Source organism: Mastigoproctus giganteus, chromosome 4 (assembly GCF_048544385.1).
Source record: "Mastigoproctus giganteus isolate SK-2022 chromosome 4, ASM4854438v1, whole genome shotgun sequence".
NCBI lineage: Eukaryota > Metazoa > Arthropoda > Arachnida > Uropygi > Thelyphonidae > Mastigoproctus > Mastigoproctus giganteus.
This window is the reverse complement of record NC_143578.1, coordinates 150,386,226-150,400,432: the sequence shown is the minus strand read 5'-3', so window position 1 is coordinate 150,400,432 and position 14,207 is coordinate 150,386,226. Positions and strand designations below refer to the sequence as shown.

General features: G+C 38.3%; 1 protein-coding gene across 1 annotated transcript in view; it reads left to right on the top strand.

The window, feature by feature from the left end:
- The window catches only part of LOC150087120 (twitchin-like), a 3,511,780-nt gene that overhangs the window by 462,124 nt on the left and 3,035,449 nt on the right, over positions 1 to 14,207 (top strand). Inside the window, 1 exon segment of the mRNA XM_090372971.1 lies at positions 12,495 to 12,543. Within this exon segment, the coding sequence (XP_090229097.1) occupies positions 12,495 to 12,543 (49 nt within the window).

The following is a 14,207-nucleotide window of genomic DNA, read 5'->3' as shown; positions in this document are numbered from 1 at the left end:
AGAAGTTTATTTTACCACAATAAAACAAGCTTCTGTTACATATTTTTGTATTTGTTATGTATTACCACGTAACCCGCATCTCTCTTCTCCCAAGTCACGAAAGAGATTAGGCAGGCAAAGGCAGATTATGAGAAATCTTTGGAAAAGGATGCAAAGAAAAACAGCAAAGAGTTCTTTACCCATGTAAACTCTAGAAAGAAAGGGATGAATCAGATTGGTCCACTGGATATTGATGGTTCAACTGTTGATGATCCTGCTGAGGTGGCTAACAAACTAAATGAGTATTTTGCATCTACATTCACACATGAGGAGTTATTCAGTGAGGGAAATGCCAGAGGTGAATTAAACTCTGGCAGTGAACTAAATGATTTTGTAATAACTGAGAGTAAAGTGGAGGAGAAATTGTTGAAGATAAACACAAGAAAGGTACCTGGGGTGGATGGGATCTATCCAGGTATATTAAAAGAGGCAGCAAAGGAAGTAAGCAAAATCTTAGTCATAATTATGAGAACTTCCTTGGACTCGGGAGGTACCAATGGACTGGAGATGTGCAAATGTAACCCCAATTCACAAATGAGGATCAAAGGGCGACACAAGTTATTATAGACCTGTTTAATTAGTTTAACTTCTGTTCCAGGGAAATTAATGGAGGCACTGGTTAAAGAAGCACTGCAGGATCATCTAGACAAGATTTCAGTTATAGCTCGGACACAGCATGGTTTTGTTAAGGGTAAGTCTTGTCTGACCAATTTGATTGGATACGATACTATGCTGTGGTCACAAAGGAACTGGATGCAGGGAATAACTCTGATATCATATATTTGGATCTTAGAAAGGCTTTTGATACAGTTGCGCATGATAGACTGCTGCACAAATTGGAGCAGTGTGGCATTGGAGGCAAATTGCTGCTATGGATAAAGGGATGGTTGAATGGAAGAAGACAGAGAGGTAATCAATGGACACTGCTCTTCGTGCACTAATGTTATTAGTGGAGTCCCGCAGGGTTCGGTATTGGGTCAATTTTTGTTTTCTATATTTATAAATGATATTGATGATGGTATATCAGGCTTAATGTCCAAGTTTGCAGATGATACGAAGGTTGGCATGGTTCTTAAGGACACTAATGACAGTACGCTGCTGCAACAGGATCTAGAAAAGTTGAGCAGATGAGCTGAGAGGTGGCAAATGAAGTTTAACATTGACAAATGTAAAGTACTACATATGGGAAGCAGTAACCCCAGAGTGATGTATCAACTCTGAGGTACTACACTTACAGTGGTAGAGAACGAAAAGGTCCTGGGGGTAATTGTATAAGCAGATATGAAGTTTTCTGAGCATTGCAGACGGTCTGCAAGAGTAGCTTATGGTGTCTTGTCAATGGTATACAGGAATTTTTCTAGCAGGGATAAGGAGGTGATTATCCCCTTGTATAAGGCAGTGGTCAGGCCACACCTTGAGTACTGGATACAGGTCTGGAGGCCTCATTTTAAGAAGGATGTAGAGGTGTTGGAACGAGTACAGAGAAGGACAGCAAGATTAGTGAATGGAATGAAGGGCTGCTCTTACGAAGAAAGGCTTAAATTTTGCAGATTATAGTGTCTGGAGACTAGGCACCTGTGAGGTGATCTGATTGAGGTGTATAAAGCCTTGAATGGTTTGAGCATGCTCACTGCTGATGGGATTCTTTCTCTTGCTCAGAATTATCAATGAGAGGGCATAAATTCAAATTGAGGAAAGACAGTTGTAGGATAGATGTGTGTAAGTTTGCCTTTAGCCAGAGGGTAGTTGATTGGTGGAACAGACTTCCATCTATTGTTGTGGAAGTTGATAGCCTAAATAAATTTAAAGCTGAGCTGGACAGGTATTTCGAACGAACAGAGGGGTAAAATAGGAGCGTTTTTTTTTTTTTTTTTTTTGGCTGATACTGCATAAGCTTGCTTTCTTGCATCGTATGCCTCTACTAATGCTTATGAATAAATATCATTTGGAGGAAAATTATTTTAATGTATAGAAAGATGTCTACTTTTACATAGTAAAAAATGGATGAAGGAACTGAAAATGAGAAAATTATTCTGTTAGACATTTTTTATTATAATATGTTGCACAATGTAAGGTTAAGTAAAGTTTATTGAAGTTACTCTATTTTTCAGTTGTACGAATAAAGAATGAATCCAGAGTTATTGGTTTTTTTTTTTTGCCATATTTTTTACGGATAAAATTGTGTCATAGCATTTAGTTGTGTCTTTAACTTCACGCTTAACTTTTGTTGCACAATCATGACGAAGATCGTTCTTCATGATCATTAATTTCCCTTAAGTTTTTTCTTAAGGGAAAAAAACTACATCATTAGAGTGACATGTATTGATGATGCCACCTGAACCCAGAAACAATCAACCAGTATATCACTGCGGGATATAGGGAACTTGCCCAGATGGAGCAGAATCTTAGACATGGCCAGATTTTCCAGGGTAATACATCAGATGCTAGTGAAAAATATCAGTTGATCAAAGAAGAAAGTGCACCATATTACAAGTATGGTGTAATATGGTATTACAAGTAATTAGGTGAATTAGCATCGTTTGTATAATAATAATAAGTTGATAATAACAATAAAAAGTTTAAGAAATGTTTATAATAATAATAAACCTAAATCAGATACAGTTATTTCAGTGAAGAGACTAGAACTGGAACCTTATCAGGTGCTACCTAGATATCTGATAATTCATTCCTCTGAAGAAACCTTTCATTATTCAGAAGGGTTGGCAAGTTCCCCGAGAACTGTAAAATGGCTATGTTCTGTGTTGTGGTTCCTAATTTACATATTATGTTAATATGTCAATTTAGGATCCACTACCCCAGAACATAGCCATTTTACAGTTCTTGGAGGGCTTGCAAATTTTTTAGCATTAGCATTAGCAAAGGCACATGATGCAAGAAAGCAAGCTTATATAGCATCAGCCAAAAAAAAAAAAAAAAAAAAAACGTTATTTCACCCATCCACTCGCTCCAAATCTATGTCAAGTTCTGCCTTGAATCTATTTAAGCTATCAATTTCTATGACAATACATGAAAGTTTGTTCCACCAATCAACCACCCACTGGCTAAAGGCAAACTTCCGCGCATCTATCCTACAACCGTCTTTCCTCAATTTGAATTTATGACCTCTTAGGTGATTATTTTGAGCAAGAGGAAGAATCCCATCAGCATTGATCATGACCAAACCATTCAAAGTTTTTTTACACCTCAATCAGATCGCCTTGCAGGTGCCTAGTCTCCAGAACTTGTAATTTGCAGAACTAAGCCTTGATTCGTAAGAGCAACACTTTGTTCCATTCACTAATCTTGTTGCCCTTCTCTGTACTCGTTCCAACAGCTCTACATCCTTCTTAAAATGAGGCCTCCAGACCTGTATACAGTAATCAAGGTGTGGCCTTACCATTGCCTTATACAAGGGGATAATCACTTCCTTATCCCTGCTAGAAAAATTCCTGTATGTCATTGACAAGACACCATGAGCTACTCTTGCAGACTGTCTACACTGCTCAGACAACTTCATATCTGCCTGCACAATTACCCCCAGGTCCTTTTCATTCTTTACCAATGTCAGTGTGGTGCCACAGAGTTGATACGTTACTCTGGGATTACTGCTTCCCATATTACTTTACATTTGTCAATGTTAAACTTCACTTGCCACCTCTCAGCCCATCTGCTCAACCTTTCCAGATCCTGTTGCAGCAGTGTACTGTCATTAGTGTCATTAGCGACCCTGCCAACCTTTGTATAGTCTGCAAACTTGGACATTAAGCCTGATATGCCATCGTCACTATCATTTATAAATACAGAAAACAACAATGCACCGAACACTGAACCCTATGTGACTCCACTAAGAACATTAGTCCACGAAGAGCAGTGTCCATTGATTACCACTCTTTGTCTTCTCCCACTCAACCATCCCTTTATCCATAGCAGCAATTTGCCTCCAATGCCACGCTGCTCCAATTTGTGCAGCAGTCTTCCATGTGCAACACTATCAAAGGCTTTTCTAAGATCCAAATATATGATATCAAAGTTATTCTTTGCATCCAGTTCCTTTGTGACTACATCATAGTATCCAATCAAATTAGTCAGACAAGACATCCCGTTAACAAATCCATGCTGTGTCTGAGCTATAACTGAAGTCTTGTCTAGATGATCCTGCAATGCTTCTTTAACCAGTGTCTCCATTAATTTCCCTGGAACAGAAGTTAAACTTACAGGTCTGTAATTATCTGTGTCTCCCTTTGATCCTCCTTCGTGGATTGGGGTCACATTTGCACATCTCCATTCCATGGGTACCTCCCCTGAGTCTAGGGAACCTCTCATAATAATGTCTAATGGTTTGCTTACTTCCTTTGCCGCCTCCTTTAATATAACTGGATAGATTCCATCCACCCCAGGTGGTTTTTTTTTTTTTTTTTTCATCTTTAGCAATTTCTCTTCCACTTTACTCTTAGTTATTACAAGATTATCTACCTTACTGCCAGAGTTGAATACACCTCTGGCATTCCCCTCCCTGAATAACTCCTCATGTGTGAATGTAGATGCAAAATATTCATTTAGTTTGTTAGCTAACTGAGAAGGATCATGAACACTAAAATTCTTATAAAACAACTGGAACGTATTCAGAAATCCATAGTCAGATTCCTGCTGTACAAATCTAGGTTGGAATTGAACACAAAATCCTACAATGAATGGTGCATTCACTTTGGGATTGTACCACTCTACCAAAGGAGAGCTGCGGCAGACTGCAAATTCCTAATGCATCTAGTGGCTGGCAAGCTCGATGCCCCCGAGCTGCTCTACCTCATCAACTTCAGCTGTCCTCCAAGAGTCTTGAGAAGACAAAATATGCTGGCACAAGAGCCATTCAGAACTGATCAACTCAGATTCCACTACTTCAACAGAACTGTAAAACTGCTGAACGACTCCAACATTGATATACTATATGAAAACATTAATATCAAAAAAGAACTACAAAGGTTTTTCAATCAAACTAATAGAGAATAAAAATAAATGATTAACTTAATAATAACAACAATAATAATACTATAAAGATAGGTATACTTAGCCTTAACAAAAAAAAAAAAAAAAAAGAAAAGGAATAAAGTAAAAAAAAAAAAAAAAAAAAAAAAAAAAATCCTTTTTTTTTTTTTTTTTTTTGTTTACTTTTTCTTCAAGGAACTAAGTTAAGTAATAACAATTGTATAAAAAAGAAAAAAAAAAAAAAAAAAAATTTTGGTATGACAATTAAGATTAATAACACAAAGCAATTAATTCAACTAATTAATGTGAACAATCAAGAAAAGAAAACAACATAATGCTTAGAAATACTAATTTCTCTGTTACCACAGCTTTGCTAAAATGCAAATGGTCTGTAACGCATGATATGCATTTGTATATGTTGTAAATTGACTTTGTATATTTGAAATTGTATATTGATACCTGACATTGTGTATAGATTGTAAATAGAAGGATTCTATATTTCTACGGTCAAATTCCTCCTCTGTAAGGCTTCGGCTGTTTTGGAGTAATAAAAAAAAAAAAAAAAAAAAAAAAAAACAGTTGAACCATCAATATCAAGTCGACCAATCTGATTCTTTCCCTTTCTTCTAGGGTTTACATAAGTAAAGAACTCTTTGCTGTTTTTCTTTGCATCCTTTGCCAAAGATTTTTCGTAATCTGCTTTCGCCTGCCTAACCTTCTTTGTAACTTGGTTACAGACAAGCTTATATCTATCATACGCTTCGGTGTCACATGTTAATTTATATGTATCCCATGCATTTTTCTTCTCTGTCACATGTCTAATTAGTTCATCTGACATCCATTTAGGCCCAAATCTTGAACAATATTTCTCTTTGGTATGAAAAGCCTAGTAGCTTCCAAGGTTTATTCTTTGAATGCTTCCCATTTTGAGTTTGCTGTTGGTAACATCGTCAGTTGGTCCCACCGTATAGAATTTAAATACTGTCTCAGACCATCATAGTCACCTTTACGAAAGCAAAAACCTTCCCTTTACCCTTGATGGTAGTTACCTCTTTGAGTAAATCTCACCTCAGCACACTGTGGTCACTGCCACCTAGTGGTTCCTTTTTCTGCAGATTCTTGATGCATGAAGAATCGCTACTGATAATCAGATTAAGAGTATTACTCCCTCTAGTTGCCTCCTGAACATGCTGCTGTAGAAAATAATCATCCAATAAATCTGCAAAAGCCTTGCTAGTGTGTGAGTGACCAACCCACAAATTCCAGTCAATATCCGGGAAATTAAAATTCACCAATATACAACACTCTAATTTACTGGCCCATTCTATTTCTCTGCACAATTGCTCATTATACTCATCAGATTCATTAGGCCTATAACACACACCTACTCTCATTTTTCCTTTCCCCGTGATTTTTGTGATATTTCTGATTAATCTGGTGTATTTATTCTTTACTCGGCCTTGTAATTGCATAAAAGTTAAGGGTATCAAATTCACGTGTTACAAGTTACAACTCCGCTGAACGAGAAGTTTTTTTAGCGATATTTAGCCGCTTATTGAATATTTTTTACATCAAATTATTTTTTGTAAGTAGCTTATAGACCTAGTAAGGATCGTTAGTTGTTCTGAATCGAGACAGCGAGATTTGAAAGTTAATTACTACTTCAGTGTCCATAGATTACCGTTCGTAAATTCCCGCCTTTGTCTTTGTCATACGATCGTTATATATCGAACCTAGATAGCGTTAGTATAGTATACGTTATAATATTTTCAGCGATCGGTAAAATCTATTAAACTTGTTGAACTTCGTTGGCATTTAAATTGCACTTTAACTAAATATATTAATTAATCCTTAAGTGTCCGTAGATTACCATTCGTAACTTTCCCGCCTTTGTGATACGATAGTTATATACCGTACTAGATAGCGTTAGTTGAACTTCGTTAGCAGTTAAATTGTACTTTTAAATAAATACATATAACGACTTAGAATACAAACGTAATATAATTAATTATATTTAACATAACTAATAACATAACATAATTAATTATAATTAACTAATTAATTAATAGAATCATGACTCAGACAAGAGCACCAAAGCAAAAGGCTCAAGCTAATGGAAGTGCTGTGGCTCAGAGTAGAACTGAGGGGGGCAGTTGTCCTCTGACTCACAGCCTTATAAAATGCACTGTTTGCTTGATGTTTGCAGAGCAATCGGGTACGGTACATGATACTGCCATGGGGGATGTCTTTGTGTGTGCGCGATGCAGGGAGTGTATCGATATCAGGCAACAACTCAGCGTTCTTGTGGGCCTATATGAGAGCTTGAAGGACAGGGTGGATGCCCTCGAAGAAACTAAAATGAGAGGCCCATCAAGCTCTCAGCTGCCCACATCAACGCCAGAGCTTGCACTTGGGCATCGCGTGACACAGAGGCAACCCCCAAGGCAGAATGTGCTGGTCCCGAAGGAACTAGTAGTTGTTGGTGACTCTATTGTCAGGGAAACGGGGAACATGCTTTGTAAAAAGGATAGGTGGAACAGGACCAGGGTATGTCTGCCAGGGGCAAAGGTTGATGACGTTGTGCGAATATCATCTTTTAAGGGCACAAAAGGTGATATAGTTGTACACGTTGGCACTAATGATATTAAGTGTAGGAGACCGGCAGAATTACTTAACAAGTATAGGTCACTGTTGAACAAAAGCCGAGAATTAGGGTTGAATTTGAGTGTCTGCAATTCTGCCCAGACACGATAGGAGGGAGTATATGTTGAGAGCCTTGTCGATCAATTCGGCCCTGGAAAGATTGTGCAAGGCTCAAGGGGTAGAATTTTTTTCAGCCTGGACTGTACTTGTTAACAGGAGAGATTGCTTCTACAGGGATGGGATACACTTAAATAGAAAGGGTGCAAGAATATTTGCTGATGCTATCGAGGCAGTGTTAGGTGGGTCGGAAAACTGCTAGCTTGGGGGGAGACAAAGACCAATAGATTGACAGTAGCCACTGGCAGAGGTGAAAGAGATTCTTGCACTGCTTCTATTAGAATGAGCAGAAGACTGAAAAACAAGATGCATGATATTTCAGAGACTGCTGGGAGCCATTGCGGTACAAGTAAACACATGGGTTGTGTTAGGGTAGCTAAGAATAGAAACAGGTGCAGGTATACTTGCATGTACACCAATGCTAGGAGTTTAGTAAATAAATTTGATGAATTTGAGGTATTGCTCAAAACATCAAAGGCAGATATTGTTGGGATATCAGAGACGTGGTGTCACACAGATATAAGGGATGCAGAACTGCAATTTGGGGAGTACAACGTCTACAGAAAAGTACAACGTCTACAGAAAGGATAGACAGGATAGGAAGGGGGGAGGGGTTATGCTATTTGTTAAGAAACACATAAAAACCAAGGAAGTGAAGCCAGTCGACATCGCTGGACAGTGCAGTGTTGAGTCAGTTTGGTGTGACATAAGCATTGGGAGATCAAAATTGAGAGTAGGAGTGTGCTATAGGCCTAATGACCCTGATGAGTATAATAAGGAACTGTACAGGGAAATAGAGTGGGCCACTAAATGAGAGAGTCTTATAATGGGAGATTTTAATTTCCCAGATATTGACTGGAATTTGGGGGCTGGTCACTCACACACTAGCAGGGCTTTTGTGGATTTATTGGATGATTGTTTTCTACATCAGCATGTTCTGGAGGCAACTAGAGGCAGTAATACTCTTGATTTGATTATCAGCAATGATTCTTCATGCATTAAGAATCTGCAGATAAATGAACCACTAGGTGGCAGTGATCACAATGTGCTGAAGTGGGATTTACTCAAAGAGGTAACTACCATTAGGGGTAAAGGGAAGGGTTATTGCTTCCGTAAAGGCGACTACGATGGACTGAGACAGTATTTAAATTCTATACAGTGGGCCCAACTGATGATGTTACCAACAGCAAATTCAAAATGGGAAGCATTCAAAGAATTAATCTTGGAAGCTACTAGGCTTTACATACCAACTAAGAAATGTTGTTCAAGGTTTAGGCCAAAATGGATGTCAGATGAACAAATGAGGCATATGGCAGAGAAGAAAAAGGCATGGGATACTTACAAATTAACACATGACACAGAAGCCTATGATAGATACAAGTTGATCTGTAACCAAGTTACAAAGGAGGTTAGGCAGGCGAAGGCAGATTACGAGAAATCCTTGGCAAGGGATGCAAAGAAAAACAGCAAAGAGTTCTTTACTTATGTAAACTCTAGAAGGAAGGGGACAAATCAGATAGGTCCACTTGATATTGATGGGTCAACTATTGATGACTCTACTCAGGTAGCTAAAAAACTAAATGAATATTTTGCATCGACATTCACACATGAGGAGTTATTCAGCGAGGGGAATGCCAGAGGTGTATTCAACTCTAGCAGTAAGCTACAGAATCTTGAAATAACTGGGAGTAAAGTGGAGGAGAAACTGTTGAAGATAAACACAAGAAAGGCACCCGGGGTGGATGGGATCTATCCAGTTATATTAAAGGAGGCAGCAAAGGAAGTAAGCAAACCCTTAGCCATAATTATGAGAGCTTCCTTGGACTCAGGGGAGGTACCCATAGACTGGAAATGTGCAAATGTGACCCCAATTCACAAAGGAGGATCAAAGGCTGACACAAGTAATTATAGACCTGTGAGCTTAACTTCTGTTTCAGGAAAGTTAATGGAGGCACTGGTTAAAGAAGCACTGCAGGATCATTTAGACAAGTCTTCAGTTATAGCTCGGACACAGCATGGTTTTGTTAAGGGGAAGTCTTGCCTGCCCAATTTGACTGGATATTATGATGCAGTCACAAAAGAACTGGATGCAGGGAATAGCTTTGATATTATATACTTGGATCTTAGAAAGGCTTTTGATACTGTTGCACATGGAAGACTGCTACACAAATTGGAGCAGTGTGGCATTGGAGGCAAATTGCTGCTATGGATAAAGGGGTGGTTGAGGGGGAGAAGACAGAGAGTGGTAATCAATGGACACTGCTCATCGTGGACTAATGTTATTAGTGGAGTCCCTCAGGGCTCAGTGTTGGGTCCATTATTGTTTTCTGTATTTATAAATGATATTGATGATGGTATATCAAGCTTAATGTCCAAGTTTGCAGACGATACAAAGGTTGGCAGGGTTGTCAAGGACACTACTGACACTATGCTGCTTCAACAGGATCTGGAAAGGTTGAGCAGATGGGCTGAGAGGTGGCAAATGAAGTTTAACATTGACAAATGTAAAGTACTACACATGGGAAACAGCAACCCCAGAGCAACGTATCAACTCTGTGGTACTACACTGACAGTGGTAGAGAATGAAAGGGACTTGGGGGTGGTGTGCAGGCAGATATGAAGTTCTCTGAGCAGTGCAGACAGGCTGCAAGAGTAGCTCATGGAGTATTGTCAATGATATACAGGAATTTTTCCAGCAGGGATAAGGAGGTGATTATTCCCTTGTATAAGGCAATGGTCAGGCCACACCTAGAGCACTGTATACAGGTCTGGAGGCCTCATTTCAAGAAGGATGTAGAGCTGCTGGAACGAGTACAGAGAAGGGCAACAAGATTAGTGAATGGAACAAAGGGGTGCTCTTATGAAGAAAGGCTTAAGTTTTGCAAATTACAGTGTCTGGAGACTAGGCACCAGCGAGGTGATCTGATAGAGGTGTATAAAGCCTTGAATGGTTTGAGCATGCTCAATGCTGATGGGATTCTTCCTCTAGCTCAGAATAATCACCTGAGAGGGCATAAATTCAAATTGAGGAAAGACAGATGTAGGATAGACGTGCGGAAATTTGCCTTTAGCCAGCGGGTGGTTGGTTGGTGGAACAGACGTCCATCCCTTGTACTTGAGGTTGATAGCCTAAATAAGTTTAAGGCTCAGCTGGACAGGTATTTTGAACGAACAGAGGTGTGAAGTGGAAGTGGGTTTTTTTTTTTTTTTGGCTGATGCTGCATAAGCTTGCTTTCTTGCATCAAATGCCTCTACTAATGCTAATAATGCTAATGCTAATCTCACACCAAACAGACTCAACATTGCATTGTCCACCACCCACATCAATTGGATGCACTTCCTTAGATTTTGTGTTTCTTAACTAACAGCATAACCTCTCCTCCCTTCCTGTATATCCTTTCTGTACACATTGTACTCCCCAAATTCCAGTTCTACACTGCTTATGTCTGTGTGATACCATGTCTGTGATATCCCAACAATATCTGCCTTTGATGTCTTGACTAGCACTTCAAGCTCATTGAATTTATTAACTATACTCCTAGCATTGGTGCACATGCAAGTATACATGCACCTGTTTCTACTCTTAGTTACCCTAACACAGCCCATGTATTTACTTGTTCTACTATGACTCCCAGCAGTCTTGAAATTCCCATTGTCTTGCTTTCCAGGCTGCTGCTCAATTGCATTTCAATAGAAGTAGTGCAAGAATCACTTTTACCTCTGCCAGTGGCTACCCCCCAAGTTAGCAGTTTTCCGACCCACCTAACTCTGCCTGGATAGCATCAGCAAATATTCTTACACCTTTTATATTTAAGTGTATCCCATTCCTGTAGAAGCAGTTTCTCTTGTTAACAAGCATAGACCAGGCTGAGAAAAATTCTACCCCTTGAGCCTTGCACAATCTTTCCAGGGCCGAATTGATCGACAATGCTCTCATCATATATTCCCTCTTATTGTATCTGGGCAGAATTGCAGACACTTTCAAATTCAACTCTAACTCACAGCTTTTTTTCAGCATTGTCTTGTACTTGTTAAGTAATTCTGCCAGTCTCCTACTCTTAATATCATTAGTGCCCACGTGCACAACAATATCACCCTTTGTGCCCTTAAAGGATGATATCTGCCCTTCAACATCATCAACCTTTGCCCTTGGCAGACATACCCTGTTCCTGTTCCATCTATCCTTTTTGCACAATATGTTCCCCGTTTCCCTGACAATAGAGTTACCTACAACAACTAGTTCCTTTGGGACCAGCGCATTCTGCCTTGGGGGTTGCTGCTGTGTTGTGTGATGTTCAAGTGCAAGCTCTGGCATTGATTTGGGCAGCTGAGAGCTTGATGGGCCCCTCAATTTAAATCCTTTGAGAGCATCCCTCCTGTCCTTCAAGCTTTCATATAAGCCCATAACAATGCTGACTTGGCGCCTGATTTTATCGCAGTCCTTACATCACGCACACACAAAGACATTCACGGATATGATATTGCCAAGGGTATTCCCCTTGGCAATATCATATCCCATTTCTGATGGTTCCACAAACATCAAAGAAGCATTTCTGTTTCTGTTTGTAAATTTTTTTTTAATTTAAGTTAATATAAAAGTTTGGTACATAGTGATGCCATCAGTTATTGTTTTGATATTAATGTGGAAATTGATGTCAGGAGGTTTTCCTAAATACTGCCCATAATTTACTCATATTATTTAATATTTGTAGGAAAGCCACAGGTGAAAAGCCAAAAGTTGTCCAAGGTCTCCATGCTTTAGTAAGTAAAATAACCTTTCAAGGATTTTTGTTTTTAAATCCATGGTGAACTTTATTTTCTCTTTCAAATTAGGTGTATCATAATGGAATTTTGAAAATTAGATGAGTACCATATACCTGTTTTTCTCAGCCCTTGATACAATGGAAGGGTAAATGTGGGACATTTAATTCATTTTCAAAACTGGCAGGAGACTATAATTGAAGTCTATGAAAAAAGATTTGGTTGAACATTATTTTCGAATGGAATGATAGTACATCTCTTATTAAAAAATCTATTATGAAAAAAGATTTGGCTGAAAATTATTTTCGAATGGAGTGATAGTACATCTATTATTATACTACTGTGTAATTTATTTGACAGATATTCACGTGTACAACAATTCATCTGTGACATGGACCCATAAACTAACTAAACAAAAAAAAAAGAAAAAAAAAAGCTAATAAATATTATAATACACTTATTGCATTGTAATTTATTGTGAAGCTATGCACTTTAGTTAATGTTTCTTTTGCCGCTACTGTTTACAATAATAATAAAAAAATAATTCTAACATTTCTCAAAATATCTTCAATATCTCTAGACCTATCACATTCTCTTTAAAGGTGAATGTGATATTACTAGTACTGGTGACTAGGACTGGAAAAACCTTTGCCTTTCATTTAATTTCTCCATTTAGAAAAGAGAAATAAGTTCTCAACATCCGCATTACACAAATCCAACAGTTGGCAAGAACATTGCATTCGACATTGCTTTTGCAAAGACATCAGCAGTCTTGGAACCCATCGCCATCATGTGGAGATCTTAGACATGTGCAGATGATCATGTAAAATGTTGAGGGCAGACACATAACTAATTCCCACTGCATTTTCGATGAAATGAATTGTCACAAGTCTGTCACTTAGCACTAGCTACTCAACCTTTGCAACTGTCTTACTGTCTATGGATGTTGATGGCCTTCCTTCTCTTGGCTTGTCAAAGACACTTGTATGACTGCACTTGAACTCCCGTTTCCATTTTTTTACAGTGTCATAATTGGACAATTCTGCCCATATACAGTTTTCATTTCTTCGTCAATTTCCTGAGCTTTCTTGCCCCTGCAAATGCAGGAACTTGATCACTGCTCGATACTCCACTTTGTCAACCATAGTGTCCTTCCTCAGATTCTGGGCTCCACTTCTGGTGTATGATCACCTACTGGAATGAAATTTCACCTGTTAGTTATTGAATAGGTAGACAACTTATATTAAAAACGGCATCTTCCTACTGATGTTTTATCTAGGTCAGTTTCTGAATTTTTTATACCCCCTCGTATGTAACATATATGAATCCATAATTGTTATCTTTCTAGTTGAAAAATAAAGTATTTTTGAGTAGGATGAAGTAGATTTTTCTAATGACTTGTTAACTGCTTATAAACCACCAATTCAATAACACTGTATAACAAATTTTCAAAAAGGTTCTATTTATCTATATTTCTTGGTATTTATTTATGAATTTTGAGTATGCTAATTCCAAATAGACTTTACGTTAGCATTTATAGAGGCATATGATGCAAGAAACAAGCTTATATAGCATCAGCCAAAAAAAAAAAAAAAAAAAACCTTCCCATTTCACCCATACAATCACTCCAAATGTTTGTCTAGTTCTGAATTGAACTTATTTAA